The sequence below is a fragment of the Peromyscus maniculatus genome, chromosome 23 (genome assembly GCF_049852395.1).
Source record: "Peromyscus maniculatus bairdii isolate BWxNUB_F1_BW_parent chromosome 23, HU_Pman_BW_mat_3.1, whole genome shotgun sequence".
Lineage (NCBI taxonomy): Eukaryota > Metazoa > Chordata > Mammalia > Rodentia > Cricetidae > Peromyscus > Peromyscus maniculatus.
Window position 1 is genome coordinate 37,641,837 of NC_134874.1, and position 12,371 is coordinate 37,654,207.

Sequence of the window (12,371 nt, forward strand, 5' to 3'; positions counted from 1 at the left end):
ACCCAACGGTGGGCAAACATGCCTGTGTGCACACTTGCACACACTCATAAGCAAAGATTGTTTTTAAGGTGGACAGTGCTTGAAGAATGAGACCTCCACTTGCACACACACGTATCTGCACACATACACACAAGAGAATCCAAATGCCACTTTTTGACTGTTCTTTGAACTCGTCTGTGAATTGAGATTGGCTTTCAGGGAGCTGTGTTAAATATATTAATGAGATGTGGTAAAAGCACCTACACAGAAAAGGTGCAGGGCTGAGCTCAGGGTCTCCTTGGATGGGCTGGGGACAGATGGTCTGCTGGACGCCTATAGCATGATGCTGAGGAAGGAGGGGGACACCCCTGGACTATATAATACTCCAAGTATCAACACTCCATGTCCTTCAGAGACAGGTGTGTCTGTCCGCAGGGGTTAGGCTTGGGCAAACCCAGTCAGCCATATGATAGCCAGGAAACAGAAAGTCTCATCCCTCCCAAACTAGCTGGATTCCAGTGTGTGTGTGTGTGTCTCTGTGTGTGTGTGTGTGTGTGTGTGTGTGGAGAGAGAGAGAGAGAGAGAGAGAGAGAGAGAGAGAGAGAGAGAGAGAGAAGCTCAAGGCATCTTCCAGTACACTTTAATCAATATTCCATCATCACAAGAGCTCTTGTGGCATACAATGTCAGGATGGGCATGTCAACGTCAACTTGGTCCTACAAATGGAACATCCATGGATCCGCACTTCAAACATGTATGAAAAATAAAATATATAATATTTATAGCTTTATAAATTTCCCCACTGAATCACTTTCTCTTTAAAATAAATTATGATATATGATGTAGCCTGGAGTCACTAAGCAAGTAGCAGCCAAATGACACCCGTTTTCTCCAAAGTTCTGGGGGGGAAATACTCGGTGGGGGCAGTCAGATGCTCACAGGAACCAATGTGGCTTACCAAACAAGCTCACTCTTCACAGTGGGCTGAGCATCAAAAGAATATGGGAGGCTTCTAATAGCTGTTCGTTCTTTTGTGGGGAAGAAAGTAAATCCCCAAACCACACCGAATGTTGTAGAAGCTGCAAATGAACTTTTGGCACCAGATGAGAAGAGCAGCTTTTCAAAGCCAACCCAGCGATGATCCTTAGAAGCGTGGGTCTGAGAGGTGGCAGAGGGGAGGAGAAGGCTGTGGGGGACCTTCCCCGTGGGTGGTCTCTGCTTTGGGGATGGCGGGGGGATTGTCTGGGCAGCTGGCCCCCCACCAGCTGCGATTCCCTCAGAGGGAAAGACCAGAACACACAGGAACACTGGGGGAGAGACCGTTTTGCGGATGGGGGTAGCGTCTTTGCGATGTGTTCGGTCAAAAGCAGGGATGTGCACACACACAAGGGACGCAGGCCACCCCAGCAGGATGGCCACACAGCCATCAGAGGGGACAAAGAGGAAGCACACACGGGATACCGAGGATCCGAAGCACAGGTAGGGCTGGGCTCCACTAGCATTTACAGGGGCTGGAGGAAGGGCCCACAGACTTCAACAGAATCCCAGCAGGAAGTGGCTCGGGACTCTTCCCGAGGGATCCTGGTACTACCCCCCCTCCCCCGAAAAACCGACAAAAATCAGAAGGAACAAATGAGCCTAAGACAAGGGTGGCCACACAGCCTGTCTTGGAGGTTTCCTGGGAACAGGCTCTGGCTCTTTTCTGTCCAGGCCAGAGGTTTTAGTTGAACTGGGGAGTAGATGGCCTTGAACTCCCCAGAACAGCCCGATCTTGGCCTCCTGGACAGGGAGAAGGGAGCTACAAATCCAGGAGACGCTCCTCGCACGTCTCCACCGGCCACTTGGAAGCCCCTCCAAACACATCGACATTGTTGTCCACCCACGGGATGATGTTTCCAGGCATGTTCGTGGAGCAGTTGGCGATGTTGATGATTTCTTGCGCCCGGAGGACACGGTCCCATATGTTGAACTGGCTAAGCTCTCCGACAAAGGCCTGTGTGGCATCAAATCTCCCTCCCACGGTGTCCTGGAGAATGGAAACAAGACACTTGGGGCAGGCTCCCAAGGAGAAATGGCCTCCCGACTCCCCATCAGGGAAGCAAGATGGAGAGAACCATGGATTCTACAGGTCCTGAAGCTCCATGGCATTCGAGGTGTGGGAAATGGCTTTACTCAAACCACCTATTTTACACAGGGGAAACTGAGGCAGAAAGGAAAGACAGTTGCCTAATGCCTGACTCAGCCCCTTTCAGGAGAGAAGTAATGGAGGAGGTGAGGAAGGAGGCCATGAATGAGATGGTGAGCCCTTAAAGTGCTTAATGATCACCAAGCTAGCTCTTCCCTGCCCGGGACCAGCTGGCTTCTTTCCTGCTCCTCACCTAGATAGTTTCCTGAATCATCTTTCTCCCCAGTTCCCCCGCAGGTACCCTAGGTGCAAATGCAGGCACTCACAGGGACACTGGAGATGCCTTCCTATAAGGCAGCTGGACCTGAGTCACTAGATGACCCTGTGACTATAAGGACACTCCCACACCTCTTTGTCAGATACTACATTGCAGTGTCTTGGGCTTTGCAGCTAGGGAGCTTCCTCATGGGGCTGGCTGTCAGGACACAGTGGCAGGGTCTGGGAGAGAGATACCTTGGGCAAGAACAAGGGGATCCTGGGTGGCTGAGTTGCACAGCCCCCTTTGCAGATTCCCTGAGGGAGTACCCACCTGCTCCTGCCCCAGGATGAGCACACCCCCAGGCTTGATGGGGTGCCAGGGTGCCAGGTTCTCCCCAGTGCCAAGCTTCTCCCCATCCTGGAATGCTTCCCACATGCCATCTCGAGTGGTCCAGGTGATACAGATGTGGTGCCACTTGCCATCACTAACAAACAAGGGCAGCTGTGCGACCTGTGGGTATCAACATGCAGGTGAGGACTTGCCAGGGCCCAATCCCACAGATTGCTCCAGGGAAGGGAGTGGACCATCACCTGGAGTCCTAGGGCTACTCTTCTTTCCACTACCGAGGATTCCTGCTGGGCTCCCCCTCCCTGTCTTGTGAGAGATACAACCATGTGGCAATCTCAGGACATTGGACATTCTTGGTTCTGGGTCTGGCTACAGACTGACCCTCCCATGCTAGCCTTGTGCAGGACCTGACCAGTAACACTCAGGGACCTGTGTGTGTACAAAGCCTCACCAGTGCCAAGGGAAGGTCAGGAGGCTCCATGCATGTATGTGTCTGTCAGCATAGTACAGAGCACATACAGACCATGCACATACAGACCCCACATTCAACTACGGGAACCCCCTAGCAGCCTGTGAGCACTAGGCTAGGATAGCCCTGTTGTTACTGTTGGTCTCCTAGCAACCTGAAGTCTCCCTCGCAGGAATTGAATGTTTACAAGAGGTCTTAAGGGAGAGGAAAACAAGGCTCTCAGGCACTACATTGTTATTTAGAACAATAAATCCTTAGCTCAGGAAAGTTGTCTCTGCTAGAAGACTCGCAGGCTCACTCCACTGCACAGAATTTTCAACTTCTCGAAGGTGCTCCCGAAGTAAGCAAACACCTCCCAGTGACTGACAAAGATCACAGATAGACTGGGGTCTCCTCTGTGCCAGTCCCAAATGAAGGCTGGGCTTGGGGGGCATGTGTCTACAGCAGGGGCAGCCGTTTAATGCTGGACTAAGGACATTCTTTTATTGTGTTGGATTTGACTTTAGGAGAAGAGAGACACCTTTGCTGTGTGCCCCCAGCTGGCTTTAAACTCACAGTCATCCTGCATTATCTTCCCAGTTACTGAGAGCCCGCCACGGAGCCCCACTAGGTGGGTGGCTGAGTGACCAGAGGCTCCAGATTAGTCTTTCAAGGAACCATACTCCTGAATGCCTATGGAAATGGGGCATCTGCGCTGGGAAAGGCCAGACTACAGAGCAGCCGAGAAGAGCAGCTGCCAAGGGCTGGGCAGGCGCTGGCTGCAATGGTGAATGAGGGAATGTGGCAGAGGGCTGTTTTGTATTTTTATTGTGGTGTGATTATACAACTGTGTGCATTTGTCAAGGCCAGCTAAAACTGAAACGTTCACTTCAAGGGTCAGTTTTGCCATGTGTAAGATGCATCTCAATTCATATGACCCCTTTGAAGTGTATGCCTACACTCTCACATGGGTACCCTCAACCAGAGCATCTGGAGAGGGACCATGCGGGCTGCCCCTGCATGCGGAGTCTGCTTTCCTACCCCTTCCGCTCCTTCAACACCTGGATCCTCTACTGCCTCTTGGCCAGACTCAGAGCCCAGGTCTCCATGGGCTGCAGATTCGCTATGCCACCCCCCCATCCCACTGCCAGCCCTCTGGAGTGGGAGTCCCTCCTCCACGCTGAGGAAGTGGTGAAACCGGTTACGGCTGGCCAGGATCTGCTCTGTGTGGCGTTGGCGGACTTCCTCCAGTGCTGATGCCCTTGGACACCAGGGTGATGTTCGAGCAGGCCTCACTCACCTTGTCGTTTATGAGGAGCTCAATGGGATTATTACCCCACTCTATCAGCACAATCTCATTGGCTTGCCCAGGCACAGCATAGGAGAACGGCGTGCCGATGCCCGGGGAGGCGCTGGACCGCAGCCACAGGCAGATGGTGAAGGCGTACAGCTCGGGCAATGTCTTCTTGATCTTGCCATACAGGTAGTTTGTGCGGAGAGGAAGGGACACTTTGAACGCATCTGGTGACTTGAATGCGCTGTTGCCTGGGGAGAAGGAAAAGAGGCTATAGCAGGCCAGCCTGGCCAAAGGACACCTCATCAGGACCCATCACTCAGGCAGACCCAGAGCACTTCAGCTCCTGGTCAAAGGGCCCAAATCCAGCAGCCCTAGGGACAGTCCTTGCCTCCTGGACGCTTACACTCGGGTGGGGAAGACAGACCAAAGCCAGTAGAAGGGAAAAGGGACAGGGAGGCAGTGATGTCCGTTAGGAGGACAGTGGCGGGAGGGAGACTCAAGGGTGGATAGAGAATCCTGAGGAGCCTGGGGCGTGAGAAGGGCCGTGGGTTTGGGCCCCCACACGAGGCCTGTTAGGAAAGAGGCCTCGGGGCTGGAGGCTAGCCCAGCTGCTAAGCACACTTGCTGCTGCTCTTCCAGAGGACTCGGCTTGGATTCCCAGCAGTCACATGACAACGCACAGCCATCCGTATCTCCAGTTCCAGGGGTTCTAAGCCTCTCTCTGGCCTCCACAGGCGCTGTACAAACACGGCATGCATACATATATCCAGGCGTACCCACAAAACAACAAACATTTTCTTTTAAAGAAGCCTGTTCACCCCCTTCTATCTGTGCAAAAGCCTTGCTGTGTAGCTTGTTGCCCAGGCTGGCTTTGAACTCCCAATCCTCCTGCCTCAGCCTATCAAGTAATGGGTTTACAGATGTGTACCACCACAGCCCGCAAGGCTTCTTTAAACCCACAAGGAAACAACACAAAAACAAAAACACCCAACTCTGATCCTTTCTGATGGCCATTTTCTAGCCTCACAGTCGCGATGGCTAGGAACTGAGTCTAGAGAGAAACTGGATTTAATTTTCTTTTTCTGTAAAGCCAGGAAAGTCTTCCTCGGTTGAGTCTTGTTTCCTCCCATCTTTCCTGGAGCTCTCAGCCCCTCTGGCTTCTTCCATAAGGGCAGGCTTGGAAACCCCAGGGACCAGGGCTTGGAGGAGGAAATGTCTCCTGGGCACACGAGCACTCGATAAACACTTGTGAGCAAGCCAGCCTGCGTTACTTGTCACCGAGAGTGATTAGCACTGCTCAGGTGAAGGCATCCGGCTTGAGGTCTGGACACTACAGCTTTACTCAGAAGTGGCAGTTGGTCTCAGTCCCTGCTGGGAAACCCTTTGCCCCTAACACGACCTTTCCTCCTCAAGATGGGCTGCATTGCTGGACTGTTTTCTGTCATGTGGAACCAGGGGCAGACAGATATTTGCAAAGGTACCCCCACCCTCAGGCTAACACCTAGCCAGACCTTTAGCCCTTCCAGACCTTATCGGTAGTGGTGAGACAACCCCACCCCACCCCCACCCCACCCCCCACCCCCACCCCCGCCATCTCAGGCTGTCCTCATGTACCCAGCACCTCTGAAGCCTTTGCAAACAAATTCTTACATGGTATGTAACTTTTAGTACAGCCTTGATTTAAGCTCAAATTGATGTAACAGTTGTGTTGCCCAAAGTTTGCAAAGAACTAATTAAAAGTGTACAAGTGAAAGCTTTCCTTGTACACAAGGATCAGATCCTGCTAGTGAAGGAGACTCACTTTTCTTCACTCATCAACAACTACTTATTAAGCACCCCTAAAAGACCAGACAGCCAGACAACCTTACTCCATCATGATCTCCCAAAATGAAAAGTTCTAGGCCTTATCTGAAGAGGTCTCCTGCACAGCCCGGTAACAGAGTCGAGTCCAGGGTCACCTTTCTGGTCTCTCTGGGTTTTCCAGCTGGTATTTCTCACGCGCCTCTGGCTGTGTGGTCTCCCTGACTCATCCTGACCTCCCGTGGTAGGCATCCCTCCAGTCAGGCTGCAGACCTGCTGAGCACCTGTCCAGAGCTGGAAAGACCTGGCCATCTCAAGCACCCGAGGAAGTAAGCCAGAGTAAAAGCGAGGGCTGGCCCCTCATTGTGCTGAAGAAAGAGAGAGAGAGAACCAGACAACACCCTCTCCAACTCTGCAGGTTGTACTGTTGTGTTGAGGCTCAGAGAAACGACTTGTCCGAGGTCACGCAGCTACGGAACCAACAGGACCGGAAGTCCCTCTTTCCACTACGGACAGTCACGGTTGCTTCGTCTTCAAGTGGCAAATGGCCGTGTTCTTAATGAAGGCATCATTATCTAATAAGGAGAAATGGCTTCTATGCGTGCAGGTGGGCAGGCTTGCCAATTTAATAAGACCCAGGGTCCTTAATACCATTAGGTCGGTGACAACGGATAGGTTTAATTAGAGCTGGGAGAGCTGAGCGGCAGAGGAGGGGGCTCGAGCCTGAAAACTCATACCCTTTATTTGAATAAAAACAGCTTGGAGGTTCAGAGGAAACTTAGTTAGAACCAATTAAGGAATTAAAAGGCTTGACCAATAAATCAGAAACTGCAGGTGGTGGACAAGCCTAAGGAGGGGGCAGGCAGCCTGGGCTTGAAGGGAGGAGGCTCTGGTCTTCTCGGGGCCAGTGCTGAACCCAACACCCAGCCAGCTGCGCCTGGCCAGCCAGTCTTTGCAAATGAATAGGTCTTGCAACCAAGAGAAATGGGCATCCTGGGAACATGGGTGCTGTGCAGAGTCAGCGGCTACCTGGATGGCTTCCTGCCCACCAGGGATAAAAGCCCATTTCTTCTCTGGGATCACTACCAACCTTCTCAGGTCTTCAGAGGTCAAAAGCATCATTATTGCCTCATCCGTACCTGCCATGGATACCTGTGGCAGGGCTAATAGAAGACACGGAACCCCCAGGTAAGCATCTGGCTTATAACGGATGCAGAATGAAGGACCGTAGGGCAGAGACTCCCCGGAGCCTTCCTAAACTGGCCACATGGTTGGGGCTCGGCTGGATGCTTCCACGGAACCTGCTCGAGTTTCCACTCATAGTGAACTTCGGGGGCTGGGCATTTACATACCCTTGTACAGTGGACACAGAACAGAATGAGCAGACACTCAGAAGTGCCCAGGAACAAATGGCTTACCAGATGGTCAGTTTCCTTTAAGGCTCATTCCAGAACTGAGTAGGTGGGACACAAGGAAAAAGTCTAGCAGTCCCGTGGGCACGTGGGGGTGGGGTTGGGGGTTGGGGGGTAGGTGGGGGGGAGAGGTAGTCAAAGGGAAGTCTGGAATTGGGGAATAGATTAGCAATTAAGAACACTTGTTGATCTTGTAGAGGACCAGGGTCATCTCTTGGCACCCACAGGGTGGTTCACAATCATCTGTAACTCCAGTTCCAGGGGATCCAACAACCTTTTCTAGGCTCCGTGGATACCAGGTATAAATGTGGTATACATACACATGCAGGCAAAACACCCATACACACAAAACAATTATACATATATATGTATATGTATGTATTAATATGTACATAAATACACATATATATGTAAGTACACATACACACACACACACACACACACACACACACACACACACACACACGCAGTATGAAGAAGCTTAGTGGCTCCTCTGAACCACTGCTGTACAAGAGGCAGGCCCAGCATCCTGCGGCCCATTCAGCTGTGAGCTTCCAGTGAGAACTAAGGGGCACAAATGTGGTTGCCGGAACCAGCATGGCTGGGCCTGAGCCCTGACTGCTCCTCCTGGCTGTGAACAGACAGGCTGAGAACACGTGGGAAAGCCATGAAGCGGCAGCCCCTGAGTAACTCTTCTTTGGCCTGCAGTCCAGGCACAGAGGATGAAGAGGCTCGGGTTCACGTCACGGTGACAAGTGTCTCAGGCTTCTTTGGCAAGTATCCATAAAGGATACTTGTCTGCCTGGGGAGGGAGCATTTCCTCATCTGTGAAATGGGTACCACATTCAGCACACTGCCTGGCATTAATTCTATTCTCTACCTCAGACTTCTACTGACTGTCTCCTGTTGGCAAGCTGACCGCTGTGCCAAGCGAGGCACACAAAGTCTCCTCTGGTTCTAGTTACCCGCCTCAGTTACTTATTACTGTGTTCACTCCGTGGCCCCGAGTGTCCCAAGGATCTGCTATGATTGTGGTGGGGTAGACATGACCCTCCCTCTTGTCAGACAAGAAAGGAATCCGAGGCAGTTGCTTTACCTCTGACAAAGGCTCTGAGACCTAGTGAGTCACCTAGCAGCAGAATAAACTGTTTTGAAAACTCAAGAATCAATGACAAGCCAGAGATAGTAGAGCATGCCTGTAATCCCAGCATTTGGGAGGCTGATGCAGGGGGATGGCAAGCTGAAGGCCAGTTCAGGCTATATCACAAGATGCTCTTTCAAGAAAACAAACCAAACCAAACAAATAACCAAAACAGAACCAAAGTCAAATAGGTAAGCCACACTTCTCATCCTTTTCTAAGAAAGGCAGGGGAAATAGAAGACAGGAAGGAGACACGGGAAACCTGGGACTCCTAGTGACTCAATAGACCATCAGCCCGTTCCCCGCTCCGGCTGACCTTCCTTTCATCCCAAGAGTCACTGGACATTTTGCTATTGGACAGTCTCCTATCAGTCATGAACTGAAAGAGCATTTGTCAGCTTAGGGCATCTGAGATTATAATTCTATACCCCCTGCCACCAAACCCAAAACTCCACAGCCACCAGAGAGCTGGGGGTTGAGACCAGAAACTGAAGCATCTAGGACCCTTCATCTCTTCTCCCCTTCCATCTCTGGTGGGGGAATCTCACCCACCACAGCACGAGATGAGAAAGATAAGCAGAATCTGCTGTAATGACCAGTCAAAAAGAGACCGAACCGCCCATCTGGCAGGAGGTCAGAGGTCAGGCTGTTGATCCAAGCTGGTCCTGAGTTCCTTTGTTTCCCCCCCCCCCCCCCCCCCCCCCCGGGAAGGGCTCGGGGCCAATTCCTATGACCACTGTCAATCACCTTTGTCATTGACACAAACATCTGAGAATCATCTCCATGTCGTGCCACTACCACCGCTTCACGGCTGCCCATAAATGGAAATCCTTAGGTCTGCCCAGTGTGGTGAAAAGGAGGCCACCCTCAGACAGAACATCAGGCACACGGGCGGCACGTACCACGCTCCAGCTCAGCCACCCTCTGCAGCAGCGCGTTCAGCGTGCTCTCTGTCTTCTGCCGGTGAGCTGACGTCTCATTGTGGAGCAGGGACTTCTCATCCTCCAGCTCGGCCACCTTGCGCAGCAACTGCCTTTCCAGCTCCCCCAGCCTCCGCTGGAGCACCTCTCGAAAGTCGCTCGGCAGCCCGGCATTAGACGCGTTTGTGCGGAGTTGGAGCTTTGGAAGGGCGGGAGGGGGACAAATTCAGGCCAGCTGAATAGAAACTGTGGCACGCGGCTCCAATGACCCAACCACACAGCGAGAAGCTTCCAACGCAGCATTAAACTGTGCCGGTGGCTCAGAAGAGAACATTTTTACCGATACCTACCTCTTTTTTTTCTTTTTGGTAGGGAGAGGCTTTCAAAGTCAGCCAAAAATTACTTCGCTGCAATATTTGAAACTTGTGAATCTCACTTTCTCCTCTTGAAAAGCTGCTTTAGCCAACATCTATAATTCTATGTCAATTAAAGCCCAAAACACGGGCAGGATTTTTTTTTTTCCAAGCAATTAATCAATGGTACAGTGAGCTTTTGTCTAGAAATAAACAGGGTCCCCAAGTTCCAAAATGGCACAAGGGTAAAAGTGATCAGAGATATTCCTGGAAAATGACAGGCACAAGATATTACTATTCCAGCCCCCAGAAAGCTTTGTTTTGGGGGCTGTATCCAAATCCTCACTTCCTATTTCTCTTACTCCTCTGCCATCATGCCGGCTCAGAGGCAGTCTGCCACCCTCAGCCCTTGGCAAGCTCCCGGATCTCTGTGTCCCAATGCTCCAGATTATACATTGTAGAAAACAGGACCTGCCTCGTGCTGTTCTCTATTACAAGGGTTAAAATTAAATAATATGCCTGAGTCACATTTAGAACTCAAGAAGTGTTAGCTCTTAGTAATCCTAATGACTCATGGGAGCTACAGATGCTGGAGATACTGTATATAGCCATTATGCCAAAAGAAACCCTCCAATAATTTAGCAATAATTAACACCTGTAATTTAAACATCATTTTTTGCTAATAGGTATTTTGATAAACGCTGTTAACAGAAATGTCCACACTTCTTAAACAAGGTGGGAAGTAAGACAAAAATTAATTGAAGATTTTTTTCCCCCAAAGTTGCACACAGGAGAAGATAGCGGGGTAAGGTCGCTTCTCCTAAAGTCATGGCGAAGGGCACCTTAAAAAAAAAAAACAACGTTCTAACTCGATGAATAGAGGTGTCTTTGAGGCTAATAAGGGGCTTGTTCGCATTCTGGGGGCACTGGCTTTCCCCCTCCATTCTCCCGCATATCAGTCAAATCCAGTCCTCCCACATCCCGACCCAATTTGTCAAAGAAAACACCAGATGCCCAGGGGCAGCTGACCTCCGGCGACAGGCGCTCAAGCACTGGGCACAGCCGGCGGGAGCGTGTCCCGCTTCCGATCGCCGAGATTTGCAAGGAGAGGACACGGGCTGCCGGGGTCACCCGGTATTGCCCTCCAGGCTAGGCCGTCTGGGTTCAATAGCCAAAAACCTCAGTAAGTTCACGTAAGTCTGGTGGGTATGTCCCCGCGCGCCGCGGGATGGAGATGGGGGTGGGGATTTCACCTTTCCCATCCGACAAGGGGACAGAGGAGGACAGGGAGAAGGGAGGCCATCCCAGTAAGGTCCAGAGCAGATGCGAGGCTTGCACCCCTGAACTCGACTCTCCCCATGAATGGGCGCGCGCGTACCCATTCCTCCCGCACCCTCTGTCCCACGATCCTGGGGCCACCACCCGCTAAATGGGATGCCCTTGCGCGCACAGCTACCTCGAGGCTCTCCAAGCGGTCCTTGAGGGTCTGCAGCGAGCGGCTGAGCTGTTCCACGACGTGGCCCGGGTCCCGCGGCAGGTCGCCCATGGTGTCCTTGCCCGTGGCCCCCGAGCCGCGCGCCTTGCCTCCAGCCAGTCCCTCACAGCGGGCCAGCTTGCTGGTGAGCTCTCGGATGGCCTCGCGCTGGGCACCCAGAGTCTCCTTCTGCTGCACGACGGTCTCGCGCAGCTGTAGCACGGCGGCTCGCAGCTCCTCCTCGGGACTCATCGTGCCGCCCTGCATGGGCATCGCGGGCAGCGGGCAGCCTGCGTGCGTCGCTTCGGGGGGCAACGCGGTGCACACGAAGCGACTGCCCGGTATCGGACTGTCCTGGGCTCCTCCCGCGGCCACGGCGAGCGCCACGCCGGCAGTCAGCAGCGCCAGCATCTCGCTGACCGGTGCGCGCTCACTTCAGCATGGGTCGCTGGGTTGCCGTCTGGGCGCCTTCGGGGCCGGCTACGTCTGTCGGAGCGCGGCGCTCTAGCGAACCGCGTGCAGCACGGAGCTGGTAGCACAAGCGCCGCCTGCCGTCGCAGAAACCCGCTCTAGGTTCCGGCTCCGAGCGCCGTTCTGGCCCGGCTTCTGCCCGCGCGCCCTTTCTTAAGCTTGGAGGGCGGGGCCTCTGGTGCGTGGGGCTCGAGCCGCGTCCTCTGATTGGTCCGCCCGCGTGCGCGTCACGCGGAGGGCGGGGTGGGGGCGCATCTCCAAGCCGGCCAGGCGTCTGGGCTCTAGCGTGGGCCGTGTTCCCGAGGCGCGAGTGCGGGGTCCCCAAGGCTCCTTAGAAAAGGAAA

At 52.9% G+C, this 12,371-nt stretch overlaps 1 protein-coding gene across 1 annotated transcript; it reads right to left on the reverse strand.

Moving 5' to 3' along the window:
* Positions 1 to 602: 602 nt before the first annotated feature.
* Positions 603 to 12,157, reverse strand: Nptx2 (neuronal pentraxin 2). Its single transcript, XM_006982662.4, has 5 exons — positions 11,539 to 12,157; positions 9,712 to 9,928; positions 4,460 to 4,704; positions 2,694 to 2,873; positions 603 to 2,005 (listed from the first exon to the last, which is right to left on the reverse strand). The coding sequence occupies exons 1-5, from the start codon at positions 11,965 to 11,967 to the stop codon at positions 1,778 to 1,780; spliced, it is 1,299 nt and encodes a 432-aa protein (XP_006982724.1). The 5' UTR covers positions 11,968 to 12,157; the 3' UTR covers positions 603 to 1,777.
* Between the last annotated feature and the right edge of the window lie 214 nt (positions 12,158 to 12,371).